The sequence below is a fragment of the Tasmannia lanceolata genome, unplaced genomic scaffold, assembly GCF_043159265.1.
Source record: "Tasmannia lanceolata isolate RefF3 unplaced genomic scaffold, GAP_Taslan_0.1 ptg000013l, whole genome shotgun sequence".
NCBI classification, from domain to species: domain Eukaryota; kingdom Viridiplantae; phylum Streptophyta; class Magnoliopsida; order Canellales; family Winteraceae; genus Tasmannia; species Tasmannia lanceolata.
In genome coordinates, this window is record NW_027518690.1 from 33,805,029 (window position 1) to 33,819,695 (window position 14,667).

Genomic DNA, 14,667 nt, shown 5'->3' on the forward strand with positions numbered 1-14,667 from the left:
AAGACTGGATAAGAGAGAGATATCTGTTCCTTTTGACATGGGAACTCTGGGGAAATATCCCGAAATTGAAGTAACAGGCAAAGAAGTGGAAGACCGCAAAAAGGAGCTCAAAAAATGCTTGATTGGGTGTATGAAAACCGGTTTATGGGACCTTGAAGAGGTATGACAGTGGGCTATTAAAGAATGACGCCCCTACCATTACTATCAAAATGACTCCTCATTAATACCAGGAGGTTTTATTTAGATTTGACTTGGAACAACAAGCACTGCAGATTCTACGTAAAGCGAGAGGGACGCCCTGGGTCATAATATATCTCTCCCTGCTCTCATGGAACCCAGCTATACATTCTGGAGCCAAAACAGTATGCTTAAGATTTTATGGTATTCCTCTTCGTGCATGGTCATTATCAATTGTTGAAGCTTTGGGAAAGCTTTTCGGGCAAGTGATCAAAATTCAGTTATCAAGGAACCATGATTATTGTGTGGCCTTCGCCTTAGTGAAAGTCCTAACAGAGTACTGGAAGTCGATACCACCTTTTATTAAGCTAAAAGTAGATAACAAATTCTACTCAGTTCAAGTGAAATGCATGTCTGAGGCAGAAAATGAGGAAGCCTCCTCTCAATTGACTAGCTAGCTAGGAAACAATATCACCGGCCTTCTCCCTCCGTCACCGGATGAAGGCGTAGTGTGGGGGGGGATGCTGGCAGATTGAGGCAAGAACTAGAGGGCCAAAAGGAACTGTTGAATTCAAAATTGCTAAGGATAGAGTTGCTAAGCAGGTAGCATTAAATGCCTTAGCACATGTAGACCCCTGTCAGGATCACCCAAACCGCGGTGGTCTAAATCTTAGCCAGGAAAAACTTCAGTCTTTTAAAGGTGCTGCCTCTAATCACAAGGGAGTAAGGATTTCAGACTAGGAATAGCCCCGAAAAATTTGAAGTTTGGCTTCAAAAAGATTTCTTGCAGTCAAGACTCCAGAATTTCAGCGAAGAGTCACCTCGTTTGGAAAGGTGAAAATGAACGGAAATCGCAAAGTTTTCGTACAAATAAAGGCGCTCCTCGTTAAGCCGCCTCGATAAAACCAAAGACCCTTTCCCTCTCAGAGAAAGTAGGAAAGGTGGGTCCGCGTTTCACAAGAAACGGTGGGGGAGAAATGTCTCAAATAGCAAGGACCAAAAATGGAAACAATTTATTTCAAAAATAATAAAAATGCTAGAAAATTATGAGAGATAAGGTGACCCGCCGCTCTCAGAAGAGGAGGAAGGGATAAGTATAGTAAAGGAAGGGCGCATAAAAAAAGAGGTCGGGGACAAAAAAGGAAGCTTTTATGATGTATCCCTATCGAGAAGCGAGATTGCGAAAGAATTCAAGAAACTCCAACTCTCAAAACTTAGGCAGGATGCCGTGGCTTTCGAAGACAGACTTTCAGAACCGCCAGTTCCCCGGGAATGAAGGTTGCGGCCCTCTGCATAATCAGCAACATTGTAAGGAAAGGAATTGGCAGGTAAGTAAGGAATGGCCTGAGGCTAATTGGGCAGGAGAAATGGCAAAGGAAATAAAATCACCCCGGATGAAGGATGCAAAATGACAAGAGACTCGATGGAAGTGGAACTCGGTGGGAAAATTAAATCTTGCATTGAGAGGGGAGAACAACTATCAGTAGGAGGGATGAAAACCTCTGAGGAAGAAAGGAAGGTGCTGAGTCCCGGCGAGGAGACTTTAGAAGAGGAAAGGGAAGTAACGCCAGACGCAGAGGAAAGGGTATCCGCTGAGGAGTTTGAAAAAATGTCAAAAATGGGGAATCACCTGGGAATAGGATACAAGGAAAGTATTGAAGAAACAAAGAAAATGTTCTTAGCATAGAAAAGAGGGATTCTGGGCTAAAAAAAGGAGGAAAAACCCTAGGAAGAGGTATTAGGGGACTTTACGCTCTCAGAAGTTAGGGATCCACTCCTCTTTTGATTGGCTCCTCTGGACCATAAGTTTTAGGTCTTTAGACCGTCTTGAGCGAAGATTGCTGATGGTTCGGGGTTCTGATGTTGGAGCAGTTGGCCTTCCAGTTTGAAGGATTTTGGAAGAACTAAGACGAAGCTAGCTCACGGTAGAAGGAATCGCAAATACCACGATCATCCCCCATGAAGGATTGGAAAGTCCTAGTACTTTAACATGGGTGTTACACCTGGCTTCTGTGGGGAACTTTTGTGCTTGAAGAGTCTCTTCAGTGTTTTGGAAAAAATGTAATGGAAAATGTAAAGAAAATAGTTTAGCATAAGGGGGAATGGGTTTTCTGTTTGGCCTTGGAGAATGCTACTGGGCAATTCATACTATGTACATCCAGTGGGACTACTGGTCCCTATTGTATATTTTGCTAGTTTAAAAAAAATCTTCCGAGCAAAAAAAAAAATCTTCCCATCAACATTGAAAAAAAGCTGAGGGGTTCGAATTATGAGTTAGAAAATAGCTCCCTCCCTAGGATGACGGAAACCCTAGGGAGGGAGGTAGATCTCTCTCTCTCTCTCTCTCTCTCTCTCTCTCTCTCTCTCTCTCTCCTGGTTGGGAGGCGACGCGAGGAAGGAGTCGATGGCCACCAAGATCTTACCGTCGGGAGGCCGGATCTCTCTTGCCTTCTCACATGCCTAGGGTTGGAAATAGAAACTGCCCGACGGGAGACTGCCGAGAGGTTGGATCTGGCTATCCAGTGGCCGGATGTAGCCAGAGGATTTCAACTCGTCTTTCGTCTTTCTATGTAGACAGAGAGAGGTTCGAGCTCAGCCTGCCGAAGGCCTTTGAGGGGCCGTTGTTAGGCTAGATTTGACCGTCGAGAGGCCAAATTTGGTCGGGGAAGTCGCTGGGAGGCTGGATCTGTCCGGGAGTTCAACGGGAGGACGTGAAGCTGTCGGGAGGCCGGATTTGGCCGGAGGCCGTTGGGAGGTGGCCGTTAGGATGCTTTTGAGGCTGAGTCTGGAAGGCCGCTTAGGTCGTGGAGGCCATGGGAGGTCATGGGAGGCCGTGGAGGCCGTGGGAGGTCGTGGGTTAACGGATATAGCAATGGAGAGGATGGTGGAAGAATCAGACTTGTTGTCAGATTTAATGGGGTCCGCCGGAGCTTGGAGGTGGTGCGAGGTGGAGGTCGCCAGAGATCAGGGGTGAAGATGGCTATTGTGCACGGTTAGGTGCGCACAATAGCCCTAGTTCTTCGAGCGGGACTTTTGAAAATTGAAATCGACAGCTGAAACGAGATGGAGAAATCAGTGTGGCATGGTGGACACATATCATGACTTGGTGGGGCCCACAAATATGGCACTTTTTGGTTGGATTCGATACAAGTTAGGCTATTGGGTAATGTAATGGGGAATGGGGAGGGGTAGCATATAATGGATATGTAAGCCAATTCTACTATGGGGACAACTTGTCCCTTATTTGGCACTCTTTGGAATAATAAATATCAATTATCAAAAACAAAAAAAAGACATTGGAAAAAAGCAAGGTTAAAGCCATTTCGGTCCAGTTGTATGGTCTCTGCTCATTGAGAAGACCCCAGTATTAATTTCCCCCTCATCAGAATGCACTGAATGTCACTGCGTCTTATGAATTATTTATCGAAACAGTTAAAACTGGTATTAGAATTTTATATAGTATGGAGTTATAATCACAAAATAACTAAGATGCAAGATTTGGAAACTCAAATAATTTTGGTCTAACTCGGCAAGGTACCATTTTTTGAAATGAGATCCAATGTGTTGGGTCTGGCTCAATCCGAACCCGACGGGTTCAACCCTATTTTTGCTCGGGTTGGGTTGGCATTTTCTCGGTTTGGGTTGGGAAAAGCCAACCTGATTTAAATTCGGGTTGGGTTAGGGTTGAGGCCTTGGCAACCCGACCCGACCCAACCCGAACCCAACCTCTGTCTTCTAATTTTATCATGATTTCCTCAGGATTATGTTTTTCTTTCTTGTACTTTTCTGTTTGGCCGTAGATGAACCCGATCCCAACCCGACTCAATACAAACCCAACCCGACCCGATTTGGAGGTGGGTTGGGTTAGGGTGGAGCATCCTCAACCCGAGGCTCGGGTTGGGTTGAGGGAATGTTATCTCGGGTTGGGTTAGGGTTGGCCTCAACCCGACCCAACCCGACCCGAGTTGCACGCCTACAAGTTAACCATGACAGGTTGACACCTAAAACCAGAGAGGAATGGGTAAACTGACTTCTTTATATCCAAAACTCGTGCAAACTCGGTGTTAATACATTTGAATTGGTCCATGTTAACTCGATCCAGTTATGCTTCAACACTTTATATCTTGACACATTTGAGCTGACTAGTCATGCAACCAGGCCAACTCTTGACCCTTGACACTTAAGCCAGCATGTTTTCTGTCATGGTTGGTTCATGATTTAAGTTTGAGTTCAACTCGGCATCATCCTATTCTGGGTCTGGGTTTTTAAATCTTGGTTAACACAAGTATTGGAAGAATCATAGACAGCATAAGGCCTTAAATGAAGCACTTAAATGCTGCTAGTGTTACCATTCAAATAAATAAATAAATAAATGCTGCTAGTGTTCAACCCCCTTCTTGCATGGCATAGAAGGGATGGAAGGCTTTATTACTATTGAATTTCTGCAATTATTGAAAACCTACAAGACAAACGCAAGAATATGCACACGAAGTTTTATTTCTAATGCAAGACACAAAGCAAACATTGAACTTATTGTCTATTTTGATAGGATACCAAAAACCAAAGTAATACTGATTCCTGATGTATGCACTTTCTTTTCTTCCTTTTCAAGTTCATACTTAATTTCCTTTAAATGAACCTACTAGCTTTACCATCAGTTTATTTACTATTTCCTTATCCATTTTCTTCCAGATGCAGTTCATCTCACCTGGTGATGGTCCAGCCGATGGGTATTGATAATTCTCCTTCCATTCAAATTTCATATAATTGTAGGTTAATTTAGGGTCTGTTTAATAAATTATTGTTAATTGTTAATTGTTAATTATATATCACTTATCACATTGTAACTTGGTCATATTTTTTCAATGTGTATTTTTTTCATAAATGCCTTTTTACCGCTGCGGCGCTTGTATTTTTAACCAATTAAAATCCAATTATTTGAACGATTCAGATCTTACAATTCTCTTTAGGAAATGATATCTGCGCCATAGTGTTACGTTAGACAAGCGCTCCACGTGTTTGTCGTGTAGTATTTAAAGGAATGTCAGAGAATATTACGGTTCTCAAAAAGCCCTTTAAATACTACACGATAAACAAGTAGAGCGCATGTTTATCGAAACACTTGGCGCCGATATCATTTCCCTTCTCTCTCTCTTTTTTTTTTTTTTTCTGTGACCGATTGGTGGGGATGCTATATATCGTTCGCCGCTACAGGAAATGGCATGGCATGCTAGAATATGATCTTCTTCAAGTTATGGTACCAAAAGACTGAACTGCCAATAACTAATTTTTCTATATTACAGATTAGAATAATTTCTTTTTATTTTTTATTTTTTTGTTAAACAGAAAAGTTAATTAACTGTTCAGTACAATTTATATATGCTTTGATTTATTTTCTTAAAGATTAAATTTTTTTATGATTTGTGATTTCATATAGCCCTTTGTAAAAACATGGTTGTGCTGATATCATTTCCTTATTTTAAATGTATTTGTGATTCGTTTTACAATATAACAATAATAATTGGAGGAATGATAGAGTGAAGGGTGCCCTTGCAAAAATCAGCTCCAAGGGCGCCCCTATTGGTGTATTTTAGTAAAGTGGAAATGCACCAAAAAATGGAATACATGTTGACTTTGCAAAAATCAACCAATGGGAGTGCCCTTGGAGCTTATTTTTGCAAGGGCACCCTTCATTCTATCATTTCTCTAATAATTGAGAGTTGATATCCACCTTTTGTAAAGCAGTGGACTCCGCACAATTGTTAGATCTTATTCTAAGAAAAATATTACATGCTGCTGAAAAATCGTTATCATAAGCATGGATGACACCTATGTTCCCGATGTACTTAGGGGTGCAATTTAGGGTTGTTCGGGTTGAGCTTTTGCTAAAAAGAGTGCTATTTGGGGCGGTTCGGGTTTGCCTCAAGCAAATCCATCAAATGATCAAAGGAAGAAGCCTATGTCCAATCTAAGGTAGAAGATACCTAAATTACGTTCAAATTCTCACAGATTGACACCATGTGCTAGAGGTCCCCTGGTTTCTGTAGAGCCAAGTACTCTTTATCTTCTTTGGAAGGAAGTAACTCGGCCATTGAGATCATATTTCGATGGTGGGCATCCCTCTTTTTATGTGACTGGCATATGCTGTCATTAGCATAGCATTGTCAATGAGGTACTTGATGACTACTCCATGTCTTCTAGTCTTTATTTTTAAAGCATTAAGATATGATGTTATTTTGTTTCAAAAAAAGAAAAAAATAAAGATATGAGGTTATTTGATACAACGGCAGCTTCATAAAAACTGGGCGGGTGTTGGATCAAATATCAAGGGCGGTACCTCCAACACAAGTGTGTCCACCCACTCCGCATATAAAATCTCTCTCTCTCTCTCTCTCTCTCTCTCTCTCTCTCTCTCCATGTATATATATATATATATATATATATATATATATATATATATATATATATATATATATATATATATATATATATATATATATATATGAGGAAAGTGTTTCTAGTCCGGCCGACTAGAGATCATTCTCTAGTCCGCCGACCAAAAACACATGGGTCCCACATATTTGGGTGATGCAAAGCATTCATTTGATGGGGCCTGACATAGAGACGGTGTCTACAAGAAATTAGCTTCATAGGATCATCCCAACCCTATGATTTGTGGAGCTTAAAATGGACGGCTATAAACCGCCACAAATCTGTCCATTTTTTAACTACACAAATCGAAGGGTTAAGAAGATCCTATGAAGCTGAATTTTTGTGGACATTCTATCTATGATGAGGCCTATCAAATGAATGCTTTAGATCACCACAAAATATGTGGGACCCATGTGTTTTTGGTCGGCGGACTAGAGAATGATCTCTAGTCGGCCGGACTAGAAACACTTTCCTCTATATATATATATATATATATATATATATATATGAGAAAACTGTTGGTATGCTTAAGCTCACCAAGCTTACGGTGCACTTAAGCGCCCAATCACATGGGGGCCTACTTTGTTAGGATGATCCAAAGCATTCATTTGAAAGGCCCTTACATAGATGGGGGGGTGTACCAAAAATCAGCTCCATAGAATCATCCTAACCCATCCATTTGTGGAGGTCAAAATGGACAGACCTTGTTTGTCCACAAATCTGCCCATTTTTTGTCCTCCACAAATGGAGGGTTAGGATGATTCTATAGAGCTGATTTTTGGTACACCCCCTATCTACGATAGGGCCTTGCAAATGACTGGTTTGGATCACCACAGAAAATGTGGGACCCATGTGATTGGGCGCTTAAGCGCACCATAAGCTTGGTGAGCTTAAGCGCACCAACAGTTTCCTCTCTCTCTCTCTCTCTCTCTCTCTCTCTCTATATATATATATATATATATATATATATATATATATAGAGGAATAAGATTGTGGGGTCGACTGCACCAAGCTTAGGTGCGGTCGAGGGCCCCAAACTCGTGTGGGCCCACTTTGTTAGGATGATCTAAAGCATTCATTTGAAAGGCCCTTACGTAGATGGGGTATGTACAAAAAATCAGCTCCATAGGATCATCCTAACCCATCCATTTGTGGAGGTCAAAATGGATAGATACCGTTTGCCACAAATCTGGCCATTTTTGCCCTCCACTTTTGGAGGGGTTAGGATGATCCAATGGACCTGACTTTTTGTACACACCCTATCTATGATGGGCCTTGCAAATGAATGGTTTTGATTAGCACAAAAAATGTGAGACCCATGTGTTTGGGCACTCGACCGCACCTAAGCTGGTGCGCTCGACCGCACACCTTTTCCTCATATATATATATATATATGAGAAAAGTGTAGCTACACATACGTGTAGCTAACTTAGCTACACCGACGCCTTAAAATACATTTGATGGGCCACCACATAGATAGGGCCCCACATTGTTTCGGTGATGCAAACCATTCATTTGATGGGCCATCACATAGATAGGGTCATCCCTACCCTACGATTTGTGGAGGCAAAAATGGACGTGTAAAAACCTTCACAAATCTGTCCATTTTTGCCTCCACAATTTGAAAGGTTGGGATCATCCAATGGTGCTGATTTTTTGGGCGCACCCTATCAATGTGAGGGCCTATCAAATGAATGGTTTGGATCACCCAAACAATGTGGGCCCACTGTATTTTAAGCCGTCGGTGTATCTAAGTTAGCTACACGTATGTGTAGCTTCACTTAACTCTCTCTCTCTCTCTCTCTCTCTCTCTCTCTCTCTCTCTATATATATATATATATATATATATATATATATGAGGAAAAAGAGTATGCGCTCGACCGTTTTTACCATTCATGCGGTTGAAGAGAGAGGTGCACTCTCATTGGCTGTTGAAAGTGGGCCCATGCGTATGCTACAGAAAAAGAGTATATGTTGTTAAAAAAACCAGCAGCAAAGAAATTCCCAAATCGGAGAGGTCTCAAAGCCGACGATCCTCCGACGGAAACGCTCGCCCAAAACTCCGACACGCACCGACGATCCATCCGACGGAAACGCTCGAACGATCTTCTCCTCCCACAGGTTAGTGCCTTCTTCCTCTTTTCCTCCTTTTTTTTCCCTACGGATTTGTCTGTAAAGAAGAGGGTTTTTTCATTTTTTTTCAGCAGGAGAAACCCAAATCCTCGAGGTCTCGAAGCCGACGATCGTCCGATCCTCCTACCCAAATCCTCGAGGTCTCGTATAAACCCAAATCTCCGATCCTCCTACCCACCAGCCGTATAAACCCCAAAGAAAACCCTCATCCGACGGAAACGCTCGCCCACGAACAATCTTCTCCTCCCACAGGTTAGTGCCTTCTTCCTCTTTTCCTCCTTTTTTTTTTGCCTACGGATTTGTCTGTAAAGAAGAGGGTTTTTTCATTTTTTTTCAGCAGGAAAAACCCAAATCCTCTGTGAGATAAATTTCTTTGCTACGGTTTCAGCTTTATTTTAACTTCTCTCTCATTTTCTATTTCTTTGCCGCAAAAATCTTGCAGAAATTTTTGATTTCAGCAGGAAAAACCCAAATCGTCGAGGTCTCGAAGCCGACGATCGTCCGTACCCAGCCGGAAAACCCAAAACTCCCGTCCCCTCCGACGATGGGTTTTTTCAATTCTGCTCAGTTTGTATGATTATAGGATCAGATGAACTATTTGTGATGGGCCCTACCATGGATGGGCTATCACACAAAATTAACAATGATCCAACAGCTATTATTCATCAAATTAATGATTTTTTTTTCTCATTTGAACGTTCCAAAATGAGCCAGACATTTGACAAGTTGGATTGTTTTTTGGGATTAATTTGCTATCGTTCTTTAGGAGCAAATATTAAATTTTAATGAAAACGTGAGAAGTGCCTATCATTTCCATTTTTAACTTTCTATTTGTGGGGCAGTCGAGTGTTCACATGTATAGTGATGGGCTCAGATCGGTCCCACTGAATTTGAGAACCGATTGCAAGTCGAAAAGTGATTACTGGACTAGAAAGTAAACACATATTTGTGTGTGATGATCAGTTTTGGGCTCACAATCGATTCTCAAAATCCAAAATTAACAGGGCTTTGGTTCACGAGCTTGGAAATATTTGATTTCCTTTCTCCTTTCACTCATCACTACTTAGTCAGTTCAAAGTATAGAAGTAGCCAAAAGATGCCCCTGCAACGTTTCCAGTCTGCTAGCTTGTTTTGGTCAGGAATTGCTCCACACTCAATGGGGGCAATTAGATTGAATTTGTGCTCTGATGCCACTTCTTATTCTCAAGTAGGATCTGAAGAACACTCCGACATCAATCTGACCAATAACAAATTTGAATGGACCGTGACTACCAGATAGTTGGATCCGATCAGAAGTCGACCCGTTGACAGCCGAACCCTGTAGTCTATTTATGAATATGCTTTCTACACTACAAGGGGTTAGTAGTAGTGAGTAGGGGAAGAGAGAGGGCCAAATTACAAATATATAATTTCCTTTAATTGGGGTTGTGGATTTGAGGGGCCACTACTACTTTATGGACGTAGTAACTGACGAGAAGATGAGTGGTGGGAAAAGTAGGAAAGTGATTTGTGAACTCCTTCTTTTCTCAAAAGTCAATAGATGTGAAGGAAAGAGACCTTGTACATCTTAAATGGGCGTGAGGGGCCCCACACTACCATTTTTCATTTGAAGGTGGATGTAGATAGCTATGGTTGAGAAGACCATCTAGGTAGTTGTTCATTTTGTCATTACCAACCCATTCCAATAAAGCCTTTTTTGAATGTTGATTATTGCCCAGTCTTTGCAAACCATTTTTGCCAGCTTGTGATTGATCGTATGGTTGGGATCATCTAATTAGTGCAGATTTTAGCTCATTTCAGATCGATCCAATATGGGGCCTCTCAAATGAAGAGACTCGATCATAGGAATTTCATGAATAGTGCAGACTTTTAATTGGGGTTGTTGATCCTAGCCCTTGATCCATCGGCTCACTTTATGGTCTTCCAGATCAACGATCTCAATTACAAATGCATGTCCCTCTGTGGAACCCATAAATTGATTGTTAACATTGATTTGGTCAGTGGTCATCTATCTAATGTGAAGTTGATCTCACTTTCAAAATCCTGCTTTTTGGTAGTAACTCCGTAACTCTTTCATTAAACATTCAAACTACAAATAACGTAGGGTTATCTTCAAATTTTCATGAATCTAAACATGCCCATAATTTTCCACCTAATGCAAAAAATATGAAGGAAAGAAACTGAAACAAGCATATTTTTTTTTCATTTTTGAACAGCAAGAAAGAAAATGAAAGAAAATCCAAGACCCATTTTTAGAACACTACATTCTGTTAGCAAGAAAGGAAGTTTGGCATTTTTGTTGCCATGATTGATAGAAAACTGATAATGGCACACCTCCCATCTCCATGGATTGAAGGCAAGTGGATCTTCATAAGTTGCAGGATTCAAGTGGACGGCTAGAGGACACACCATAATCGCCCATCCTGCTGGAATTGTATATCCATCTGCAAACATTACTCACGTAGGTAAAACAGTCCATTATAGTTACAAAAATATTCATGTGTTGTGCATGATTTAGACTTTTGAGAATCTAGATTATAGTTACAAACATAGTCATAACGGATTTGATGATTGATCACCATGTGGGCTATGTCCACTAAAACACAATCCGAAGCAAATTTACAACCAATAGACATGTCCAGTAAAATGAAAAGAACACCAATGGGCTGGTTGTGTTCATTTTGGCAATTGTATTTTTAGACTTAAAATCTTCTTCCAATTCGGCTTTACGCTGCTCAACCAGTGCCTTGTCGTATTGACCCAAGAATTCAACTAAGGAGGTGTTCTGGTTAACATAACCATCAAAGAAGGAATTTACGCTTTCACTCCGTTGACTAGATGTCATTCCTGCTGTGAATGTGTCTCTCCAATAGGCGGGAACCCAATGCTCGCGGATATCCCACATTTTTCCTAACCAATGACTTTCACCAATGTCATATTTATCAGCCAGAGATTTCCATTCTGTCTCAGAATCCTCTATTTCCCTCCTGTAAAACTAGTGATTTTAATCCTTGTAGAAATCAGTGTCGACATCTCTCATGTCCGCAACATGCTCAAGGAGATGCTTCTTTATGTGCCACGAACAAAACCGATGCATGGTATATGAAAATACTTTTCGAATTGCATTTCGCATAGCCCCGTCCATATCAGTTATTATAGCACCTGGAGCTTTACGAAACATACACGTGAGCCACTGCTCAAATAACCAGGTGAAAGTCTCCTCTGTCTCGTCGGAAAGAAGCGCACATCCAAAAAGAGTCGACTGCCTGTGATGGTTAACCCCAGTGAACGGTGCAAACGGCATTTTAAACCTGTTCGTTTTATAAGTCACATCAAATACGATCACATCACTAAACGTAAGGTATGCTTGTCTCGCCCTGGAGTCAGCCCAGAACATCGAACGCAAAGTTCCATTCGCGTCTAACTCCAACTCAAAATAGAAGTTCGGGTCTTCAGACTTTCTCTTTTGGAAATGGTTCGCCACTATCACCGCTTCTTTACTCATATTGTTCTCCCTAACTGCTCTCAAATGGGCAATAACTTGATTTGTTGAGATCACGGGAGCATTGGAAGTAGAGTTAATGGCATTCTTTATTTGAGCAGGCTTGAAATTGCTTCCACTGAGCTGTTCAATCAAATTCTTACAGCCTTTGTTTTTACGGAACTGACTATGTGAACGATGCATTTGCGTTTTAAGTGGTGAAGTAAGGTCATGAGAATGGATGTCGTCAAAAGTTGTAACTTTCCACTCTTTATTTCTCAATTTGATGATCATCCTTGCTTTACAATTCATTCTGGCAAGGCGACGCTCCCTCAAGTCCTTAACATCATCTCTCTTCTCCTTATCATTTTTCTCTCCCTCTTTATTACATACAAACGTTCTCGATATCACTGTCTTTGTTAAATTTGATATGGTAGTACTAGATTTTCGTAGTCCAAAACCAGTAGCATACGCATAAGCATTGTAGAACTCATATGCAACTTCCCAAGTTTGAAAAACTTGGTCCTCAAACGGCATATTCACAATACTATCTTCACCGACAACCTTGTTGGGAGTAGTAACTGTATGACTACAACCCTCATCTCCGTCTTTCCCATCAGTAGCCTCCCATTGTAGATCATCATCATTGACATTCACCCAATCATTAATGTCAATTATATTCCCATCCCATACTAAATTATCATCGTTCAGATTAAACCCATCGTCAATAGAGGGGTCCATTTTTTATACCTAAATAGAGAGAGCAGAAAATAAAGGGGAAATGATATCAGCAGTTACCACTATCATAAATAGAGAGAGCAAAAACAGAACAAGAAATGGCCGATTGACTAATTCTACAAAACTATTGTAGATTTCACCAAGAAATGAATTTTAATAAGAAAACGACAAATTAGATTACTAATACAAATGAATTTGGCACTGTGCATGGAAAATGGGAAACTCTTTCCATGGTTAACAAGGTGAAGGTAACTACTAACTACAAAAAAAATTAAGGGAATAGCATGATGTAGATGGGGTGAAATCATAAAAAAAACCCTAGCAGAACCTCAAGAAGATAAAAATAACTGAGAATTGAGTATGACAATAAGCTATGAGCATAAGAGAAAACCTAAAATAGAGAGAAAATCAAAAATTCCTGCAACATTCATGATTTTTGCAGGAAAAAAGGAGAAAAAGAGAGAGAAAATCGAAAATTTGTGCAACATTCATGATTTTTGCAGCAATAAGCTTCTGTGTTAAAATTTTAAACAGGATTTAGGGTTTAAAGTGGAAGGGGGTTTCATGAAAAAAAAAGCCCTAAATCGATTAGCTTTTAGCAACCCACTGTACAACAAAAAAAACGGAGAGAACCGTTACAAATTAAGCATCAACAGAAGAAAAAAATTAAAATATAGAACCCAAAGGGGGTTTCATGGATTTATGGTTTACAGTGGAAGGGGGTTTCATGAGAAAGAACCCTAAATCGATTAGCTTTTCAGCAGAAAAATAAAAAAGAGAGAAAATCAAAAATAAAAAATTTCTGCAAGATTTTTGCAGCAAAGAAATAGAAAATGAGAGAGAAGTTAAAATAAAGCTGAAACCGTAGCAAAGAAATTTATCTCACAGAGGATTTGGGTTTTTCCTGCTGAAAAAAATGAAAAAACCCTCTTCTTTACAGACAAATCCGTAGGCAAAAAAAAAAAAAAAGGAGGAAAAGAGGAAGAACGCACAAACCTGTGGGAGGAGAAGATCGTTCGTGGGCGAGCGTTTCCGTCGGATGAGGGTTTTCTTTGGGGTTTATACGGCTGGTGGGTAGGAGGATCGGAGATTTGGGTTTATACGAGACCTCGAGGATTTGGGTTTCTCCTGTTGAAAAAAAATGAAAAAACCCTCTTCTTTACAGACAAATCCGTAGGGAAAAAAAAAGGAGGAAAAGAGGAAGAAGGCACTAACCTGTGGGAGGAGAAGATCGTTCGAGCATTTCCGTCGGATGGATTGTCGGTGCGTGTCGGAGTTTTGGGCGAGCGTTTCCGTCGGAGGATCGTCGGCTTCGAGACCTCTCCGATTTGGGAATTTCTTTGCTGCTGGTTTTTTTAACAACATATACTCTTTTTCTGTAGCATACGCATAGGCCCACTTTCAACAGCCAATGAGAGTGCACCTCTCTCTTCAACCGCATGAATGGTAAAAACGGTCGAGCGCATACTCTTTTTCCCCTCTCTCTCTCTCTCTCTCTCTCTATATATATATATATATGCAACGAGCGCAACACTCGTGTTTAGTTGCCACCATTGAGTTTGGAACCCTGAACAGACTGGAACACATCAGCACTCCAATTTTCATGATTCTGATACTATCTTGATTACGTTTTACTCCCTTGTTTTGTTGCCTCTGCCATTCTATGAGTCTCTTCCTTTTTGCGTATGGCATCGGCACTCCCTTTG

The 14,667-nt window shown here is 40.8% G+C and overlaps 2 protein-coding genes and 1 long non-coding RNA gene across 4 annotated transcripts in view; 2 read left to right on the forward strand and 1 right to left on the reverse strand.

The window, feature by feature from the left end:
- Positions 1-5,123, forward strand: part of LOC143891408 (phosphoribosylformylglycinamidine synthase) — a 41,289-nt gene extending 36,166 nt beyond the window's left edge. Inside the window, exon 7 of the mRNA XM_077395982.1 lies at positions 4,870-5,123. Within this exon, the coding sequence (XP_077252097.1) occupies positions 4,870-4,914 (45 nt within the window). The 3' untranslated portion in view covers positions 4,915-5,123. The remainder of the gene's footprint in view (positions 1-4,869) is intronic.
- Positions 5,124-5,830: 707 nt separating this feature from the next.
- Positions 5,831-9,426, forward strand: LOC143891409 (uncharacterized). 2 transcript variants are annotated; one of them, XR_013255315.1, is made up of 4 exons: positions 5,831-6,349; positions 8,570-8,730; positions 8,814-8,994; positions 9,201-9,426. It is a non-coding gene; the product is annotated as an uncharacterized LOC143891409 (long non-coding RNA). The 2 variants fall into 2 exon arrangements; XR_013255314.1 differs by having other exon boundaries at positions 8,817-8,994.
- A 2,320-nt stretch (positions 9,427-11,746) lies between these two features.
- On the reverse strand, positions 11,747-12,964 carry LOC143891182 (protein FAR1-RELATED SEQUENCE 5-like). Its single transcript, XM_077395815.1, has one exon. It carries the CDS (start codon positions 12,962-12,964, stop codon positions 11,747-11,749), a length of 1,218 nt encoding a protein of 405 aa, XP_077251930.1.
- Between the last annotated feature and the right edge of the window lie 1,703 nt (positions 12,965-14,667).